The sequence below is a fragment of the Indicator indicator genome, chromosome 11 (assembly GCF_027791375.1).
Source record: "Indicator indicator isolate 239-I01 chromosome 11, UM_Iind_1.1, whole genome shotgun sequence".
NCBI lineage: Eukaryota > Metazoa > Chordata > Aves > Piciformes > Indicatoridae > Indicator > Indicator indicator.
Window position 1 is genome coordinate 29,253,093 of NC_072020.1, and position 20,859 is coordinate 29,273,951.

Here is a 20,859-nt window from a genome sequence, read left to right on the forward strand (position 1 = left end):
GTTCACATTGTAACAGAAGAGAAAGTCTCTATGGATGCCTCATCCAAGCTATGCTCCGTGCTTCTGCAGAGAAGGCTTAAAGACAAAACCCCTGAAGAGCTCACATGGAGAGATGTAACAGTGCTAAGTCGAGGTAATTGTTACACAACATTCCTGGTTAGTGAAGTTCAATTTCCAGTAGCTTGATGTTGCAGTTGTGATGGAGAGCAAGCTGCCATCCACAGCCACACAAAAGTCTTACTGGCAAACACTGTTTGATGGTTCTCTATTAAGACAGGATTCACTGGTCCTATTTTTTTCCCAATCTGACTTAATTTAAGAACAAAACAAAAAAAAAAAAAAAAAAAAAACAACCCACAACAAAACAGAAAAACATCTTAAAATGGCCATCAGCAGCATGACATCCCTTTGTTTGTCTTCACACAGAGATGAGTGAGGTTTTTAAGTCCCAGTCCTTCTCCAAGCAGTAATAGTTAGCACCTAGCACCCCACCACGTGTAGGGTGCTACCCACCTCTGCTCCCCTCATGTGAAGTATCGACACTGTGTAGAGTCAATGTAGCAGTAGGAAGTGCATCTCAATTTTCCATAAGACCTGAAAGAAAAGAGAAGAGCTCACTTTCAATGTATGGCATAGTTCATACTTTCTAGTTTCAGTGTGAGAGCTGAAATCCCCCTCCCCCCACCCCCCAACAATACCCAGGCTAGCTCAGTCTGGAAAGCAAATGCAAGCTGTATTTACAGGCAGATCTATGATGAAATGCGATGAATAGGTACAAATAGACACAATTCACAACATTTACAAATATATACAATCAATAGAAAAGCACAACCAAGCTCCCTTTGCTTCCCCCAAAGGGGCCTTTCCCAAGGGGCCTCTCTCTCCCCCTGCCCCCCCAAAGAAATCCCTCCAGACCCCCCCGGCAGAAGGCAGAGAGATAAGAAGCAGAGAAGCTGTTAGACTTAGCTTGCCAAGGTCAGTGTGTTATCTTCAGCCAGAGGAGAAGAAGCAGCAGCCAGACAGCCCAGCAAGCAAGCTGAGAACTGACTGCCCCAACTTTGTTTTGAGCAGTGGTTCTTAAACATTTCTATCTATCCAATGGAAGTGTTTAGAACAATCATTATTTTGCTTTCTTACACCCAATAGTGACTTATTTACACTCTTTCTCTTTCTCTGCTTGAACTTTGAGAAGAAAAATTAAAGAGTTTTAAACCATCACAGTGGTGTAACTCAGTGGGAGTGGAAAACATCAGCAACTGCCAGGTGCAGCAACATGTGGGAACCAAAAGGAGAGGATAATCTCCATCGGTGCTCAACGGTGCTCCCCCTGGCCAGCAAAATGGGAGTTCAGGAGAAATTGTGAGTGAAGAATGAAGTCCCAGGGAAATCAATTAAAAAAACAACCAACCAACCAACCAAAACCTCCCCATTGTCAGTGGGACTGGAGTGTCAGGCAGGGATGGGTGCAGGAGGCTTTGGCGCTCACCCACAGCAACTGTGCAGTGAAATATCTGAGGCTCTGAGATAAAGGTTTTTTCCAGTTACTTCCAGCAGGTGTGACTGTGCCTGTGTCCTGCAACTTATTTTTCAGGTACTTGAAATAATGACACTGACACATGGGCAGCTTGGAAATTAAACAACAACAACAACAACAAAAGAAGGTAAATGGAAGTGTCTCAGCAAAAAAAGGAAAACCAGGGATTTTTGTCTTTCTGCTAACTTGGAATGAGCTGCAGTCACCCTACCTACTGAAGACCTGACCAGAGATGATAATAAAATAAGCATTAATAAGGACAAGTGCAGGGTCCTACATCTGGGGAGAAATAACAACAGGCACCAGTACAGGTTGGGGGCTGCCCTGCTGGAAAGCAGCTCCACAGAGAAAGACCTTGGAGTGCTGGTGGACAGCAAGTTCTCCATGGAACAACAATGTGCTCTTGTGGCCAAGAGAGCCAATGGGATCCTGGGATGCATTAAGAAAAGTGTGGCCAGCAGGGCTAGGGAAGTTCTTCTACCTCTCTACTCTGCCCTGGTGAAACCACACCTGCAATACTGTGTCCAGTTTGGGGCTCCCCAGTTCAAGAGAGACAGAGACCTGCTGGAGAGAGTCCAAAGGAGAGCCACAAGGATGATTAGGAGACTTGAGCACCTCCCCTATGAAGAGAGACTGAGAGCCCTGGGGCTGTTTAGTCTGGAGAAGAGAAGACTGAGAGGGGATCTGATCAATGTCTATCAATATCTGAGGGGTGGGTGTCAAGTGGAGGGGGCCAGGCTCTTTTCGGTGCTTCACAGTGATAAGACAAGAAATAACAGGTACAAGCTTGAACAGAGAAGATTTCAGCTCAACATGAGGAGAAACTTCTTCACAGTGAGGGTGACAGAGCACTGGAACAGGCTGCCCAGAGAGGTTGTGGAGTCTCCTTCTCTGGAGAGTTTCAAACCCCACCTGGATGCATTCCTGTGCAGACTCCCCTAAGTGATCCTGCTCTGGCAGGGGGGTTGGACCTGATGATCTCTGGAGGTCCCTTCCAACCTCTGATATACTGTGAGACTGTGATTTTGGGGAGTTTTTATTGCTAGCACATGTCTAAATTAGTAGGCCATCCATCACATAATCCACAACTTGTGGATTAAGCAGCCATTAAGTGGGTCCTTAAAGCTATGTTTTCTCCAGCTTTAAGTTGGAGAAGAGCAGATCTAGACTGGATGTTAGGAATAAGTTCTTTACTATGAGGGTGGTGGAACACTGCAACAGGTTGCCCAGGGAGGTGGTTGAGGTCCCATCCCTGGAGATATTCAAGGTGAGGCTGGACAAGGCTCTGAGCAACCTGATCTAGTGGAGGATGTCCCTGCTGACTGCAGGGGTTGGGCTGGATGACCTTTGGAGGTTCCTTAGGGCCTGGACCATTCTATGATTTTATGTAGGCTATCCCACTTTCTCAGAAAACCAAGGTAAACTCTGAGCTGAAGCTGTGTGAAATAGGAGGGACTTGGCGGGGGGGGGGGGTGTGGAAAGAGTAGAAATGGGGAAATGAGTTGCAGCAAGTGAGATGCTTCAAGATGAAACTACCACAGGAGTGCTGTGCTCACGTACTTATCCCATTTTATTCACGAGTCACAGCTTTTTTTCCTTTAGTTTAGCAGATACTTTGCAGGCTGCACACAGAAAAAGAAAGGATCTCAGTTGCTCTTCACAAGTGGATTATGTATGGCAAGTGCCATTTACAAAAGACTCTCAGTTGTGGGGGTGCTATTTCAGAAGATAACAAAGCTCAGAATCTTCCAAGGGAATAGCTTCTACAGTAGAGAACAGCCCCATGCTGCCTGAGAAGGAGACCTCTGTAACACACTGCAGCTTGTTATGTTTGCTGGTCTTGATTTTACACCAGGAGCCCTCCAACCATGGCAGTGGAAGGATTAGCACAGCACTTAATACAGGATGATATTCTGTGGCTTCTTTTCCCTGTCAATTAGCACATTATTCTTCCATGAATGATGAGGGCTCTGTGCATAATTTCATTTGCAGATTAAATGTTTCCTGTTAGCCAGTAACAATACCTGACAGTTAAATGGAGGTACTGCTGGTGGAGGCAAAATGCTGACCAGGGGAAGCTGCTTAAGCAAAGGCAGAGAAGGCAAGCCAACAATAAGCAGATGGTTTAAATGAAGGACATTGCTGAGCAGATGCATGGCTTTGCATCTGCTGCTTAGTGAATTTCCTGGTCTTTGGAAAGGCTGCTGACCAGCTGATTCAAGAAACAAAGATCCCCAGTAGCAGTAAGGGTAAGAGGAGGTTGGTTAGAGGTTTGGGACTGATTTTTTTTTCCCTTTGGTGTGGTAACTCCCTTCTCATGGTCTTTCCTACTGTTGGTATGTTGTGGGTAAACATTTATGCAAGGAAATGTGGGATAGAAGAGCAGACAGTGAGATGGATTAGGAACTGGTTACAAAATAGAGTTCAAAGAGTGGTGGTCAATGGTGCCAAGTTCAGCTGGAGAGCTGTAACCAGTGGAGTCCCCCAGGGATCAGTGCTGGGTCTGGTCCTGTTCAACATCTTCATCAATGACACTGATGAGGGGAAAGACAGACAGACAGAGTCTGCTCAGCAGGTTTGCTGATGATACCAAACTGGGAGGCTTGGCTGAGACACCTGAAGGCTGTGAGGCCATTCAGATACGTGGACAGACTGAGAGCTGGGCACAGAGGAACCTAATGAGGGTCAACAAGGAGAAGTGCAGAGTCCTGCATCTGGGAAGGAAGAATAAACTGCACCAGTACAGGCTGGGAGGGGATCTGCTGGAGAGCAGCCCCAAGGAGAAGGACCTGGGAGTGCTGGTGGAGAACAAGTTCTGCATGGGACAGCAATGTGCCCTGGGGGGCAAGAAGGCCAATGGGATCCTGGGGTGCATTCAGAGGAGTGTGTCCAGCAGATCCAGGGAGGTTCTCCTCCCCCTCTACTCTGCCCTGGTGAGACCTCACCTGGAATATTGCATCCAGCTCTGGGCTCCCAAGTTCAAGAGGGACAGGGATCTACTGGAGAGAGTCCAAGTGAGGGCTACCAGGATGATGAAGGGACTGGAGCACTGCCCTATGAGGAGAGGCTGAGAGCCCTGGGACTGTTCAGTCTGGAGAAGACTGATGTTTTTCAATATCTGAGGGCTGGGTGTCAATAGACAGGCTCTGTTCTGTTGTACCCTGGGACAGGACAAGGGGCAATGGATAGAAACTGCAGCACAGGAGGTTCCACCTCAACATGAGGAGGAACTTCTTCACTGTGAGGGTCACAGAGCACTGGAACAGGCTGCCCAGGGAGGTTGTGAAGTCTCCTTCTCTGGAGACTTTCAAGACTCATCTGGATGTGTTCCTGTGTCATTTGCACTAGATTCTCTGGTCCTGCTCTGGCAGGGGGGTTGGACTTGATGATCTCTGGAGGTCCCTTCCAACCCCTAACATCCTGTGATCTGTGATCCTGTGATAATGCCACCAAAGGAGGAAATCTTCTCAAGCAGTGGGCAAACGTGTGTCTATGTGAGCTTCAACCCTCTTATCCAGCCAGAGACAAGTGCTTATTAGTGGGAGTTGAGATTTAGCCCTTAAAGTTAAGGATGTGCAGAAAAGATCTGATAGGCTCTGGAGTGGCCCCAGTGGAACAAGGTGTAAGTAGATAATGCTTTTCTGGTTTAAGGCTGGAAAAGAAAGAAAGAAAGAAAGAAAAGAAAGGAAAGAAAGGAAAGAAAGGAAAGAAAGAAAGAAAGAAAGAAAGAAAGAAAGAAAGAAAGAAAGAAAGAAAGAAAGAAAGAAAGAAAGAAAGAAAGAAAGAAAGAAAGAAAGAAAGAAGAAAGAAAGAAAGAAAGGAAAGAAAGAAAGAAAGAAAGAAGAAAGAAAGAAAGAAAGGAAAGAAAGAAAGAAAGAAAGAAAGAAAGAAAGAAAGAAAGAAAAGAAAGAAAGAAATAAAGAAAGAAAGAAAGAAAGAAAGAAAGAAAGAAAGAAAGAAAGAAAGAAAGAAAGAAAGAAAGAAAGAAAGAAAGAAAGAAAGAAAGCAACACCCCAAAGCAAAGTGAACACAGCTCATACATACCCAGGGAGATATGTTCTACATGTCAAATATCCAAAATCCTTCCCATCACAGTCTTCAACCCCATCGTGTCTGTAACCATCTCCACAGTAAGCACGGCGGCATCCTAATGAAAAACAGGGAAAGAGCGAGCTTCAGTGCACTTCAGAGGTGAAAGAGGCAGGTGAAGTAGGTGGAACTAGATGGCTTTTTTTTTTAAGGGTAAAGTGTCACTACTGGTCCCTTCCCAGCTTTCTTGTAGCCCCTTTCAGATGCTGGAAGGCCACAAGAAGGTCTCCTTGGAGCCTTCTCTTCTCCAAACTGAACCACCCCAACTCTTTCAGTCTGTCCTTATAGGAGAGGAGCTCCAGCCCTCTGCTCATCCTCATGGCCCTTCTCTGGACACATTCCAGCACCTCCAGATCTTTCCTGTAACAGGGGCTCCAGAACTGGCTACAATACTGCAGCGGGGGTCTCAGCAGAGTGGAGTAGAGGGGGAGAATCACCTCCCTCGCCCTGCTGGCTATGCTTCTCTTGCTGCAGCCCAGGCTCTGGTTGGCTTTCTGGGCTGCAAGCGCACACTGGGCTGCTCCTGAGGCACTGTGACTTACTGATGCAGTCGTCCGTCACCACCGCGTTGCCGTCGTCGCACTCCTCCCCAGCCTGCACGATCCCATCGCCACAGGTGCCTCCGTCCCCAAAGCCGTAATCCACGGGATAGAGAGGGGGGATCTGCCCAAACAAACACACTCCAGTCACTGAGCTGGACCAACAGCAGCCTGGCCAGCAAGCAGAGGTGGAGGGCTGCGGGAGGCAGATCCCACAGCCAGGAGTTCATTCTGCTGTTTGGTGGTTGGCAGTGTTTATACCGAGTCCGATTCAAAGGCCAGTGGACACGAGAAGGATCCTGCTCCTGATTTCAGCAGGGCTTAGCTTAGCTCCTAGAGGCTACGAGGGAACATCTGGATCCTGCTCCTGATTTCAGCAGGGCTTAGCTTAGCTCCTAGAGGCTACGAGGGAACATCTGGATCCTGCTCCTGATTTCAGCAGGGCTTAGCTTAGCTCCTAGAGGCTACGAGGGAACATCTGGATCCTGCTCCTGATTTCAGCAGGGCTTAGCTTAGCTCCTAGAGGCTACGAGGGAACATCTGGATCCTGCTCCTGATTTCAGCAGGGCTTAGCTTAGCTCCTAGAGGCTACGAGGGAACATCTGGATCCTGCTCCTGATTTCAGCAGGGCTTAGCTTAGCTCCTAGAGGCTACGAGGGAACATCTGGATCCTGCTCCTGATTTCAGCAGGGCTTAGCTTAGCTCCTAGAGGCTACGAGGGAACATCTGGATCCTGCTCCTGATTTCAGCAGGGCTTAGCTTAGCTCCTAGAGGCTACGAGGGAACATCTGGATCCTGCTCCTGATTTCAGCAGGGCTTAGCTTAGCTCCTAGAGGCTACGAGGGAACATCTGGATCCTGCTCCTGATTTCAGCAGGGCTTAGCTTAGCTCCTAGAGGCTACGAGGGAACATCTGGATCCTGCTCCTGATTTCAGCAGGGCTTAGCTTAGCTCCTAGAGGCTACGAGGGAACATCTGGATCCTGCTCCTGATTTCAGCAGGGCTTAGCTTAGCTCCTAGAGGCTACGAGGGAACATCTGGATCCTGCTCCTGATTTCAGCAGGGCTTAGCTTAGCTCCTAGAGGCTACGAGGGAACATCTGGATCCTGCTCCTGATTTCAGCAGGGCTTAGCTTAGCTCCTAGAGGCTACGAGGGAACATCTGGATCCTGCTCCTGATTTCAGCAGGGCTTAGCTTAGCTCCTAGAGGCTACGAGGGAACATCTGGATCCTGCTCCTGATTTCAGCAGGGCTTAGCTTAGCTCCTAGAGGCTACGAGGGAACATCTGGATCCTGCTCCTGATTTCAGCAGGGCTTAGCTTAGCTCCTTGAGGCTACGAGGGAACATCTGGATCCTGCTCCTGATTTCAGCAGGGCTTAGCTTAGCTCCTAGAGGCTACGAGGGAACATCTGGATCCTGCTCCTGATTTCAGCAGGGCTTAGCTTAGCTCCTAGAGGCTACGAGGGAACATCTGGATCCTGCTCCTGATTTCAGCAGGGCTTAGCTTAGCTCCTAGAGGCTACGAGGGAACATCTGGATCCTGCTCCTGATTTCAGCAGGGCTTAGCTTAGCTCCTAGAGGCTACGAGGGAACATCTGGATCCTGCTCCTGATTTCAGCAGGGCTTAGCTTAGCTCCTAGAGGCTACGAGGGAACATCTGGATCCTGCTCCTGATTTCAGCAGGGCTTAGCTTAGCTCCTAGAGGCTACGAGGGAACATCTGGATCCTGCTCCTGATTTCAGCAGGGCTTAGCTTAGCTCCTAGAGGCTACGAGGGAACATCTGGATCCTGCTCCTGATTTCAGCAGGGCTTAGCTTAGCTCCTAGAGGCTACGAGGGAACATCTGGATCCTGCTCCTGATTTCAGCAGGGCTTAGCTTAGCTCCTAGAGGCTACGAGGGAACATCTGGATCCTGCTCCTGATTTCAGCAGGGCTTAGCTTAGCTCCTAGAGGCTACGAGGGAACATCTGGATCCTGCTCCTGATTTCAGCAGGGCTTAGCTTAGCTCCTAGAGGCTACGAGGGAACATCTGGATCCTGCTCCTGATTTCAGCAGGGCTTAGCTTAGCTCCTAGAGGCTACGAGGGAACATCTGGATCCTGCTCCTGATTTCAGCAGGGCTTAGCTTAGCTCCTAGAGGCTACGAGGGAACATCTGGATCCTGCTCCTGATTTCAGCAGGGCTTAGCTTAGCTCCTAGAGGCTACGAGGGAACATCTGGATCCTGCTCCTGATTTCAGCAGGGCTTAGCTTAGCTCCTAGAGGCTACGAGGGAACATCTGGATCCTGCTCCTGATTTCAGCAGGGCTTAGCTTAGCTCCTAGAGGCTACGAGGGAACATCTGGATCCTGCTCCTGATTTCAGCAGGGCTTAGCTTAGCTCCTAGAGGCTACGAGGGAACATCTGGATCCTGCTCCTGATTTCAGCAGGGCTTAGCTTAGCTCCTAGAGGCTACGAGGGAACATCTGGATCCTGCTCCTGATTTCAGCAGGGCTTAGCTTAGCTCCTAGAGGCTACGAGGGAACATCTGGATCCTGCTCCTGATTTCAGCAGGGCTTAGCTTAGCTCCTAGAGGCTACGAGGGAACATCTGGATCCTGCTCCTGATTTCAGCAGGGCTTAGCTTAGCTCCTAGAGGCTACGAGGGAACATCTGGATCCTGCTCCTGATTTCAGCAGGGCTTAGCTTAGCTCCTAGAGGCTACGAGGGAACATCTGGATCCTGCTCCTGATTTCAGCAGGGCTTAGCTTAGCTCCTAGAGGCTACGAGGGAACATCTGGATCCTGCTCCTGATTTCAGCAGGGCTTAGCTTAGCTCCTTGAGGCTACGAGGGAACATCTGGATCCTGCTCCTGATTTCAGCAGGGCTTAGCTTAGCTCCTAGAGGCTACGAGGGAACATCTGGATCCTGCTCCTGATTTCAGCAGGGCTTAGCTTAGCTCCTAGAGGCTACGAGGGAACATCTGGATCCTGCTCCTGATTTCAGCAGGGCTTAGCTTAGCTCCTAGAGGCTACGAGGGAACATCTGGATCCTGCTCCTGATTTCAGCAGGGCTTAGCTTAGCTCCTAGAGGCTACGAGGGAACATCTGGATCCTGCTCCTGATTTCAGCAGGGCTTAGCTTAGCTCCTAGAGGCTACGAGGGAACATCTGGATCCTGCTCCTGATTTCAGCAGGGCTTAGCTTAGCTCCCTGAGGCTACGAGGGAACATCTGGATCCTGCTCCTGATTTCAGCAGGGCTTAGCTTAGCTCCTAGAGGCTACGAGGGAACATCTGGATCCTGCTCCTGATTTCAGCAGGGCTTAGCTTAGCTCCTTGAGGCAATAAGGATTCATATGAGTTTAGTTGGCAAGGTTTGCGTTTTTCTGCAGCTCTGTCCCCTGGAGAGTTTTGCCTTATTTTGTAATAAAGAAAAAAAAATGCTTTTCAGTATCTGCTATAATTTGAAGGGGGAACTTTAGCCTAGATCCTGACTGCAAAGACTGAAAAGTAAAATAAATTACCATTGGATACAAAAGAAAAATAATGCTAAGGTCTATATAATTCATTGGATTGCTAACTGGGATATAGAGTAGTGGCATAAACAGTTCTCTCTCTTTTCTTCTGTTGCTTCTGCTTGCCACTTTTCTCTCTCTATCTTCTTTCTATCTTTCTCTCTACTTTATTTCTCTCTATCTTCTCTCTACTTCTTTCTCTCTCTTCTGTGGCCTTGCAGGGGATCTTTGTTTTGACTACTGTCTGAGGTAAGAGGAAGGAGGAAGCGAGTGGGGCAGGAGGTGAATGATCCCCCTGGATCCATCTGGGGGGGTTCTGAGTGGTTTCTGTGCTGTTTATAAATTGTAAATATATCTCTATTGTACATCTATTGTATATTTTGTACATATTCATTGTATTTCATAGTTCTGGATTGTAGTTTGCTTGTAAATAGAGCTTCATTTGCTTCCATCCCAAACTGAGCAATTTTACTTTGGGGGCTAGTTCTCTCTAGTTGGGGGGGAGTAATTTCAACCCACCACAGTATCATAATTTCCCAAACTCAGTCCCAGTTTGTTCACCAGTGGAACCTGGTTCACCTGAAGTGATGAGGAGTGAATACCTCAGTAATTAAGATAACAATCACAGAACTATACACAGTTGTGGCAGCTCTCACAAATGAGCTTTTCCTCCACTGGTTTCATTGTTTCTGTGTGACATCTTGAGGACAGAAGCATTTTCTGCATTTAAAAATGAAACACATACACACACACACACACTCTCACAAGTTTTCTGAGACCACAGCCATATTTTCACCTGGATTGGAAGCCATCCAAAGGTATCCTTGAAATACAAAGACCTCTGATCTCTCCTGAAAGCTAAGGCATTTTCGGTGGTTAGTCGGTCCAGTTCTTCTTGATTATTCACCACAAAAATCTGGAGCACAGAAACAGAGGTGATTGGTAACCCTCTCAAGAGGGGCTGGATTGTCATGGAGTCTAGTCTTGCCAGCAGAGATGTGTTATCTGCAAATAGTTAAATAATTGTACAGAAAAAAATGGTTTGATTGTTTTCAGCAACACGACACCCATGGACTGGCAGACCACAAGAGGCTTCTTATGGCAAGAGGAGATAAGAGTTTCAAAGGACAATTTCTTTCCTGAGCACCTAGCTAGGGCTCCAGTGACCCCCTCGTTTAAAAAGTACATGCACAGGTGATGATCAGGCAAATATTCATGTACAATCATGTTGGCAAAAACTATCAGAGGCTCAGATGTTTGACCAGTTGAAAAATCCATATGAGCATAAGGGCTTTTTGTGGGCTCCTCTATCATTTTTAGGGTACAAAATCATAGAATCACAAAATTCTCAGGGTTGGAAGGGACTTCAAGGATCATCTAGTCCCAACCCCCTGCCACGGGCAGGGACACCTCACACTACATCAGGTTGCTCACAGCCACACCCAGCCTGGCTGCAAAAACCTCCAGGGATGAGGCTTCCACCACCTCCCTGGGCAACCTGTGCCAGTGTCTCACCACCCTCATGGGGAAGAACTTCTAACATCCAATCTGAATCTACCCATTTCTAGTTTTGCTCCATTCCCCCCAGTCCTATCATTACCTGACACCCTAAAATGTCCCTCCCCAGCTTTCTTGTAGCCCCTTTCAGATGCTGGAAGGCCACAAGAAGGTCTCCTTGGAGAATTCTCTTCTCCAACAGCCCCAATTCTCTCATTCTGTCCTCATAGCAGAGCAGCTCCAGCCCTCTGATCATCCTGGTGGCTTCCAGCACCTCCAGATCCCTTCTTGTAACAGGGGCTCCAGAACTGAACAGTACTCCAGGTGTGGTCTCAGCAGAGTGGAGCAGAGGGGGAGAATCACCTCCCTTGCCCTGCTGGCCACACTTCTCTTGCTACAGCCCAGGCTCTGGTTGGTTTTCTGGGCTACAAGTGCACACTGCTGGCTCAAGCTCATCATGAGCCACCAGTGTCCACTTGCAGCCCAGAATTTCACAAAATAAATAATGTAACCTTCACTTTTCTCTTACTACTTTGTACTTAGTTTAGATTTGATTGGCATGGAAATGAATGTTTGTTCACATGCATATACTTTAGTCTAAAGCCAAATCTTCAATTAAACAGAAAAAAAACCCCAACCTAGTTCAAAAAGGAAAAAATTGGATGCCCTGCTCTCTTACCTAATTTTTTTAATGTCTCAGCCACTGAAATTGGCTATTAAGGGCACATTAAAATAATCTCTTCCTTCAGCAGCTTAAATAAATTGATTTTAGCAAGATTCAAACCATTTTTAAATGAAGAAAAAGCAAACGGAGCGCTTGTGAGCAGAAAGGATCCAGAGCTGAGCCTGATTACCACCAGCATAAAGAGAATTGGCTCTTTTTGAAACAAATTGCCTTGGAACTTTTACATAGCAGGACATTCCCACGGCTCTCGACAAAGGCCAATTCCATTAACGAAGCACTGAATAAAAATGCCCTCAAGCTTGAATGAAAGAAAGCAAAGAAACAGAAAGCCAGCAAAGAACTGCTTGAGTACCTGTGCTCAGGAGCTCAGAGCCCTAATTGTCCTCGAATTGGGTAACGGATCTGTGCCCTCCGAAACTCTCAGGTACAGACACTGGCCTTTGAAATTGCAAATTAATTAAAAACCGGGATGAACCGTAGCCAGTGACAGAAAAACAGCTTCCTAGCCTCTTCCCTCCTCTAGCCGCACTGGCACCAGAGCAGTTGACAAATGAGAGAGAGACTGGGGACGTGCTGTGGCCAGATGCTGCTCTGGTGGAGACTGGGGACTGGAAGCACTGAGCACCCTCTCCGGGTCTTTCTCGTGTGCAGCTATAGAAATCCTGACGATAGTTTTTGAGTGCTACAAGGCAGGCTTCAAAGCTGCTGCATGGGGATCTGGACAGCCTAAGTAACAGCAATGTTCAAGCTTCTGCTGCTGACACTTAAAGGAATGAAACAAACAGGGCAGGCAAAAGTGGAGCATGGCTCTGTTAGTGTTGCACTTGGCAGAGCTGAGACTTGCTTCTGTGAAGGCAGTGGTACTTGATCATCATCAGCTGTAGTGTATTTATATTTTAGGTAGCTACATTCTCATTATCATCTTTTAAGACCTGATATAGAATCATAGAATCAGTCAGACCACAAGGATCATCCAGTTCCAACCCCCCTGCCATGGGCAGGGACACCTCACACTAGATCAGGCTGGCCAGAGCCTCATCCAGCCTGGCCTTAAACAGCTCCATAAACCTGTGTGTAATGGAGAAGGAGGGTGATGATACCTAGGTAGAATATTGCAAGCCTTATCCATTTCCTGATGAGTTTTCCATGCTGTGAGGTACCCGAGAGTTTATTTGCCACAGCCTGCAGTGTGATGTGATATTATTTCACTTTTTTCACCATTACCTTTTACCAACCACTGTGCTTTTTTTTCTAATGCAACACAGGTAGGGATAAGCAAGCAGCTGCCAAGACTTGCAGCACATGCATGCAAAAGATTTGAGTTCCATGACAGAGTTTAACGACACAGTGTTGTGAATATGTCCTTTTCACACACCCTAACAGCTTTCTGACAATGGGACGGATGGGAAATTCAACAAAGCTGATTGCTGCTTATTGTCATTCAGAGGTGACCAGACACCACACAATACCCACTGGAGGGAATGGGCTGTGCCGGTACACAGCAGCAGGGCAGCATTTTCGGTGCTGGTTAAGTGCTACAATACACAGATTAATAAGGTAGAGCCCAGCAGAAGGAAAAGTACAGAAATAATATTTACAAAGTCCACAGGAAGCAGACATAAAAATTGCTATGTCATTTGTCACCAGTGACTTCTCCTTTAAATTACTTTGTCCAATTTTCTTATAAAAATGCTTTCAAGAAGGCTAGAGATTGATATTAGCTATATAAACTGTATCTCTAGAGACAGGAGCCCAATAGTCTGACTTCCATGGCTTGTAGAGCCTCCTTTTGATTCAAGACAGAGGGCCTGTGCTTTGGCAGAATATTCTAACATGTATGCAACAATGCTTGACCCCAATATTCGATTCTGAAATCACTGTCTTTGCAGAAATAGGTATAAAAAAAATAAGCAAGAAAGAGATTCTTATTTCACTGACCAACCTTAAATATATTTCACTCTACTAAAATGAAGAGATTATGTCCAGTGTGGATGAAGAGATACATGCAGTAGGAGACAGAAGAGCATCCTCAAGTTTGAAAAAAGAGCAAGTGCTCCATTACTGATGGTTTGAAACAGCTGCATTCAGCACCTCAATCACACAACCCTCTGACCAGTTATGAGACCAAATTCTTGACTGGATCTCAGTGGTTTTGGATGTTAGAAGGCACACATTGCTCACATACAGACATATTCCTTGTTAAATCCAAAACATTGTTGAGTGTACCACCTCTTACACAGAAGTAAGAGTCACTCATGTTGTCTCCCAGAAAACATTCCTTGTTAAATCCAAAACATTATGGAGTGTACCACCTCTTACACAGAAGTAAGATCACTCATGTTGTCTCCCAGAAATTATTCCTTGTTAAATCCAAAATATTAATGAGTGTAACACCTCTTACATAGAAGTAAGATCACTCATGTTGTCTCCCAGAAATTATTCCTTGTTAAATCCAAAATATTAATGAGTGTAACACCTCTTACACAGAAGTAAGATCACTCGTGTTGTCTCCCAGAAATTATTCCTTGTTAAATCCAAAATATTAATGAGTGTAACACCTCTTACATAGAAGTAAGATCACTCATGTTGTCTCCCAGAAAACATTCCTTGTTAAATCCAAAACATTATGGAGTGTACCACCTCTTACATAGAAGAAAGAGCCTCTCATGTTGTCCCCCAGAAAACATTCCTTGTTAAATCCAAAATATTAATGAGTGTACCACCTCTTATACAGAAGTAAGATCACTCATGTTGTCTCCCAGAAATTATTCCTTGTTAAATCCAAAATATTAATGAGTGTAACACCTCTTACTTAGAAGTAAGAGTCACTTGTGTTGTCTCCCAGAAAATACTCCTTGTTAAATCCAAAACATTAATGAGTTTACTGCCTCTTACACAGAAGTAAGAACCACTCACGTCGTCTCCCAGAAGATCTGCTTACCGCAGGGACTTTTGGATGACTGTGTCCAAACACAGATTCCTCATATGAAGGGTTATTCACAGGGTGTGGGGATCTGCAGAGACACCTCCCTGGAGGCCCTGGAAGCCCTCTTTCCCCTTTTGGTCCTATTGCAAATTGCCCTAAGAAGAAAAAAACCCGAGATTGCCTTGTTATGAAGTTAAGACACAAAACACAAGTGCAGCCTTAGTGGGAAAAGTGCAGCCCAGGTGCATGTACCTGAGTTTGTAGATTGCCACATCTCCCACCAAATCCACTGGGAACTGAGGGAAGGGATTACCAGAACCACCAATTCCAGCACTTCGAGAGAAAGCTCTGAATTTGTGCCATTTGTGCCAGTTTTAAAACTAGTTTCAGATAGTTTTTGTATTTTTCCTACCAGCTTTACACAGAATCACAGAATGTTAGGGGCTGGAAGGGACCTCGAAAGATCATCCAGTCCAACCCCCCTGCCAGAGCAGGAGCACCAAGAACAGATCACACAGGAACTCATGAAGGCAGGTCTTGAATATCTCCAGAGAGGGAGACTCCACAACCCCCCTGGGCATCCTGTTCCAGTGTTCTGTCACCCTCACAGGGAAAAAATTTTTCCTCATGTTCACATGGAACTTTCTATGCCTCAACTTCCACCCAGTGCCCCTAGTCCTGTCATTGGGCATCCCTGAGCAGAGCCTGGCTCCATCCTCTTGGCACTCACTCTGCACATCTTTATCAACATGAATGAAGTCACCTCTCAGGCTCCTCCAAGCTAAAGAGCCCTCAGCTCCCTCAGTTTCTCCCCACAAGGGAGATGTTCTGCTCCCCTAAATATTTTTGTGGCTCTGTGCTGGACTCTTTCAAGCAGTTCCCTGAGGTCCTTCCTGAACTGAGGGGCCCAGAACTGGACACAATACTCCAGATGCAGCCTTACCAGGGCAGAGTAGAGAAAGAGGAGAACCTCTCCAGATCTACTAACCACAGCCCTTCTAATGCACCCCAGAATGGCATTGGCCTTCTTGGCCACAAGAGCACATTGCTGGCTCATGGTCAACCTCCCATCCACTAGGACCCCCAGCTCCTTTTCCCCTTCACTGCTCTTCAACAGGTCAGTCCCCAGCCTATACTGATAGTTGGGGTTGCTCTTTCCCAGCTGGAAGACTTTACACACTTGCCCTTGTTGAATTTCTTTCCATTTCTCCCTGCCCAGCTCTCAGCCTGTCTAAGTCTCACTGAATGGTGGCTCAACCCTCCTGTGTCTCAGCCACTCCACCCAGTTTGGTGTCATCAGCAAACTTGCTGGCAGTGCCCTCTGTGCCCTCATCCAGGTCCTTGATGAATATATATTGAACAGTCCTGGTCCCAGTACTGACCCCTGAGGGTCTCCACTAGATACTAGAAAAGGAAGACCATTTGCTTAGCATAAACATCTGCCTGTTTGAAGTTAGAGACACTCAGGGCATGCTGAATACACAAACCACTCTGCAGCAGCTCTGCACCAGGTTCAGAAGAGTCAGTCTCTGTATACATCCACAGCACACTGGACTTGTGCATTTGTACAATCACTTGAGCAATCCTCTTCCAGAGGTTTCTGTACAGAAAAGCCCAATGAGAAATACAGGAGTGCTGCAAACAAAAATAGTGCTTTCTGACTTTCAAAACTTTGGCAAGGATGCACTGCTCTGAGGAATTGGGCTGTGAGCCAACATGTTCATACTGCAAGCAGTGACATCATTACAGAAAGATCTTTTAGTATCAGAATTTATATTCTGAGGGAAAAAGATTAACAGGTCTGATAGAAACTTTCTGTGGATGAAATAAAGCCATCTCAAGGTCTTGGCTGCCTTCCTATTGACAGGGTGAAAATTCTGCCCTCTGAAAACTTTCTTCTCATTTACTCAAGGCAAAGATGTTTTGTAATGGGAGACATGAGATATGTGAAGGTCTTGAAGCATCCCTCAGCTTCACAGAGTACCATTTCCACACCACCACAAGAAGAGACTTCCTGCCCACTGAGGTAAGCAAGGAAAGAAAATGGAAAAGCAAAATGGGAGAGCAAAATTGGGAAAAGCAAAATTGAACAGATCAGCTGCAGCACAAGTAGCTGTTGTCCCTTTGAAGCAACAGTGGTTTCCAACTGCTTTTGCTTTTCTTTTCAGATACTTTAGGATATATCTACATATATATCTGTGTGTGTGGTGTGTGTGTGTTGAGAAAACCCTGCCTGAGAGTTCACTGTCACTGAACATTGTGGGTCACGTGCTGTCCTTCACACCTAGGCTTGGTCTCACAAGCTGCCCAGAATTCCTGGGCACACACAGCTGTGAAGCTCTACAATTATTGGTTACTTTTTCTCCCCACCATGATTCCTACACCATACACAATTGCAGCAAGCATCTCCAGCACCTACTTAAAGAGAGAGTTTTTCTCCACTTCGTTTCCTTCTGACTCCTGTCCCTTTCCCCTTCCTCCCTTCTTCCCTCCCTCCCTCTCTCCCTTCCTGAGTTCCTCCTTTCCTTCCTTCCTTCCTCCTTCCTTCCTTCCTTCCTCCCTCCCTTCCTCCCTTCCATCCTCCCTTCCTTCCTCCCTCCCTTCCTCCCCTCCTTGCCATTGTGAATCTTATCTGTTTTTCTTTTACAGAGCTACCCAGGATGAGTATGTCCTAGCTGATTAGAAATCACCATTTTTCACTGTAAGCTGGGATATCTAGAGAAGCACTAGGCTTTTGATGATGGAGATTAACTGGTCCCTCCAAGGCTGCCAGAGAGCTTTCCATCATCCCTGTCTTGTCCCATAGGAACCACATAAGCCATGGCTTTGTTTTTGTCTGAAACAACAGAATGCATAACGTAGGCTTCAAACTAAGGCATAGAGTCTTCATGGCATGACCCTCAGGAGAAATCCCCTCCTTGCTGTCAGTGCAGAAGTGAAAGAAGCCCTACAGCACTTTCTGTACAGTGCTGAGTCAGGGACTGGAGAGCAGGGATACAGCTTACCTGATCCTGAAGGTCCAGGGGGGCCTGGCTGGCCAGAAGGACCAGGTCTTCCAGGTGGACCCATAACACCTGCAGGTCCAGTGTCTCCCTTTAGTCCCTAGGAGAGAGGAGACAACTATTTATTTGCTAAAGCATTAATAACACACAGCCTCTTCCAGCTCCCACTGGCTTCCCTTTCAAGAAAGCCAGGACATTTGCCAACTGAAGATTGAAGCATGCAGGAGTCACCCCAGGAGGCAAGAGGTGCTATCCTCTTCTACATGGAGAGAGAAAAGCATGTTCAGGAAAGACTTTTGCTCCTAAATGTGAACAGTCCCAAGAGATCTGCTCTGTGTGGAGTCAGAAATTACTCTACTCTGACTTCAACCATTTGCTAGCCTTTCTTTAAGGATGCCTTTTTCTACCCTTGGTAGCTCCCAAGGAGTCAGTGCAGCTCAGAAAGAAAGGGCTGATGGAGATGAAATAGCTGACCCTGGAAATTCTCAGTTTCTGTAACAATATACACTGAGGGGAAAAAAAAAAAGAAAAGAGACAATTCCCTAAGGAATAGGCAAGGTCTTCCACAGTGACATTTCCCAGTCTGAGGGTGCAGTCTTTCAGAAGCATGCTAGTGACTTTTGGAGGTCCACACTGTTTTAAACAATACTTTGGGTGACTGGTATCTCTTTGACTTCACTGTGGGTGTAGATATGTTAGCAAATCCTCTCAAGGCAAGCAAGATCTTGGGTTTATAAAGAGCAAGCTAGCATGTGGCAACACCATGCTGAGAAATTGTGCCCCTCTGGTACCTTGTCCCACAGCCAAAATGCTGTAAAATTACCTGTGGGAGATGAGCTTACACACTGCTGCCATCTGCAAAACCAGCCCTAATTTGCCTCATGGGAGCTTGTTTGTGCAGCCATACCCTTAGGCATTTGGAAGTTTCATCCTAGAACTGTTCAGCACCTTCCTATTTTTGCTCCTGAATCTAATATGGTGACACTTCTTAAAAATAACTATGTTTATCTTCCTGCTCATATGCTCTCCAAGGCTTGGATTTCCCAGCTTTATATTTCAGAGGTGCATTACATAGCTTAAAGTTGAAGGATCTGATTTGATTTTTTTTTTTATGTCACAGCATACATCACTGAGCATAACAAAAAAATGGTATGCACAATACAGACTTTCTTTTAATCAACACAGAGCTGAATTCCTTGAAGATGGTGTGGCCCCAGGTTATTGTGCAGTCACAGGTGCATGATGTGTGGTTGCCTGACTGATTTCAGAGTAATGGAGCAGTGATGCATGCTAAAAGAATTTGCATGCCACTTACACCACTTCAGCAAAGGAGGGGTGATTTTGCCACAGCTTATAAAGAACTAATTGATTATTTGCTTTGCTTAATCCTATTAGGTAAGCTGTGCACCATCAAAATATTCCAGGATTTATGTGAACGTCAGTGATGCTGATCCCTAATTACTTCTTACATTATGCAACACAGAAGCAGCAGACCAGGAGTTTGTAGCTCCAAAGAGGTGGGTGGGAAACCTCTTTCCCTCACACACTAAATAGAGATCTGGAAAAGGCAAGGCAGTGCAGGTCCTACATGTACTGCCTGAAAATGAGCTGTCTTCTGTGTCTGCTGTCTTAGTGGAATGATTGATTAATCACAGAAATTACAGAAGTGGTGGAGTCACCAGCCCTGGATGTGTTTAAAGGTGGTTAGAGTCTTAAGGGTGGGATACAACAGCTTACCCCAGAAAGATCCCCACTGTCCCCATGAAGGTTGAGCTACCCACCCTGTGTAGTTGCCATTTGGAACCACAGTCACATGCCTGAGTGTTTTGTAGTCACAGAATCAGAGAAATATTCAGGCTGGAAAAGCCCCTCAGGATCACTAAATCCAACCCAGAATCCTACTCTACAAGGTTCACCCCTAAACCATAGCCCCAAGCACCACATCCAAACCACCTTTAAACACGTCCAGGACTGGTGACTCCACCACTTCCTTGGGCAGCACATTCCAATCCCTGACCACTCTTGCCATGAAAAATTACTTCCTAATAGTTTGGTTGTTTGGATGTGGTGCTTGGGGCTATGGCTTAGGGGTGAACCTTGTAGAGTAGGATTCTGGGTTGGACTTGGTGATCCTGAGGGTCTTTTCCAACCTGAATGTTTCTCTGATTAATTAATCATTCCTCCAAGACAGCAGACACAGAAGACAGCTCATTTTCAGGCAGTACATGTAGGATCTGCACTGCCTTGCCTTTGCCAGTCTAAACCTACCCAGACACAGCTTGAGGCTGTTTCCTCTTGTTCTGTCACTAATTCCCTGTGAGAAGAGACCAGCACCAGCCTCTCTACTATGTCCTTCCAGGTAGCTGTGGACAGCAATGAGGTCTCCCCTCAGCCTCCTCTTTTTCAAACTAAATGCTCCCAGGAAGATTAAATAATAACACCAGACACTCACATTAAATACTTTTGCTTTGTTTCTTTTTACCTGCACACAGGATATTCAGAGTAGCTTTTCCCATGGACAATATTTATATTTCTGTCTTTCAAAGTAACATTTTCTAAAACTCTGAGTTATTTCTCCTTATCAAGACTGAACCTCTCAAAATGCTTCTTAGGGTCAGTTTCCAAATTGCAAAGCTTTGGGTGTTGTATTTCAGTCAGAGGGCAATGAGTGGTGCTTGTGACTCCCACCTCCTGGCCACCTTTTAGGAAGAGCCTGTCCTAGAGGCAGGGAAGAGCTGAAGAAATCAGTGAGATAATCAAGACAGCACATCAAAATGGAAGTGGAAGTGACACCTTCTTAATTTAGCTGCTCTCATCTAGGAGTGCCAGCCAGATCAAGAGACAGGAAATGGTCCCATGCTGATGGAAACTATCCTCTCAGCTGAACAAGCAGCCAGACAGCTACAGTGCTTAAAGGCAGCAGCCAGATTCACCCAGCCTTAAAATGCAGCTCCCAAGTTTTTGGTTTTGTTCCCCCCCACCCCCCGAGGATTAGAAAAGGGGAAAAGAAATAGCTATCTCACCAATTACAGAAAGGAAAACCCAGTTTACATGCAGAAGATCAGTGCTGAAATTGCTTTCAGGACACCCGCAAAGAG

The 20,859-nt window shown here is 46.3% G+C and overlaps 1 protein-coding gene across 1 annotated transcript in view; it reads right to left on the reverse strand.

Annotated features, from left to right (window-relative positions):
• Positions 1–524: 524 nt before the first annotated feature.
• Positions 525–20,859, reverse strand: part of COLQ (collagen like tail subunit of asymmetric acetylcholinesterase) — a 53,134-nt gene continuing 32,799 nt past the window's right edge. Inside the window, exons 13-18 of the mRNA XM_054384892.1 lie at positions 17,765–17,861; positions 14,775–14,914; positions 10,448–10,567; positions 6,166–6,286; positions 5,579–5,681; positions 525–594 (exon numbers count right to left, since the gene is read on the reverse strand). Coding sequence (XP_054240867.1) covers positions 525–594; positions 5,579–5,681; positions 6,166–6,286; positions 10,448–10,567; positions 14,775–14,914; positions 17,765–17,861 — 651 coding nt within the window. The remainder of the gene's footprint in view (positions 595–5,578; positions 5,682–6,165; positions 6,287–10,447; positions 10,568–14,774; positions 14,915–17,764; positions 17,862–20,859) is intronic.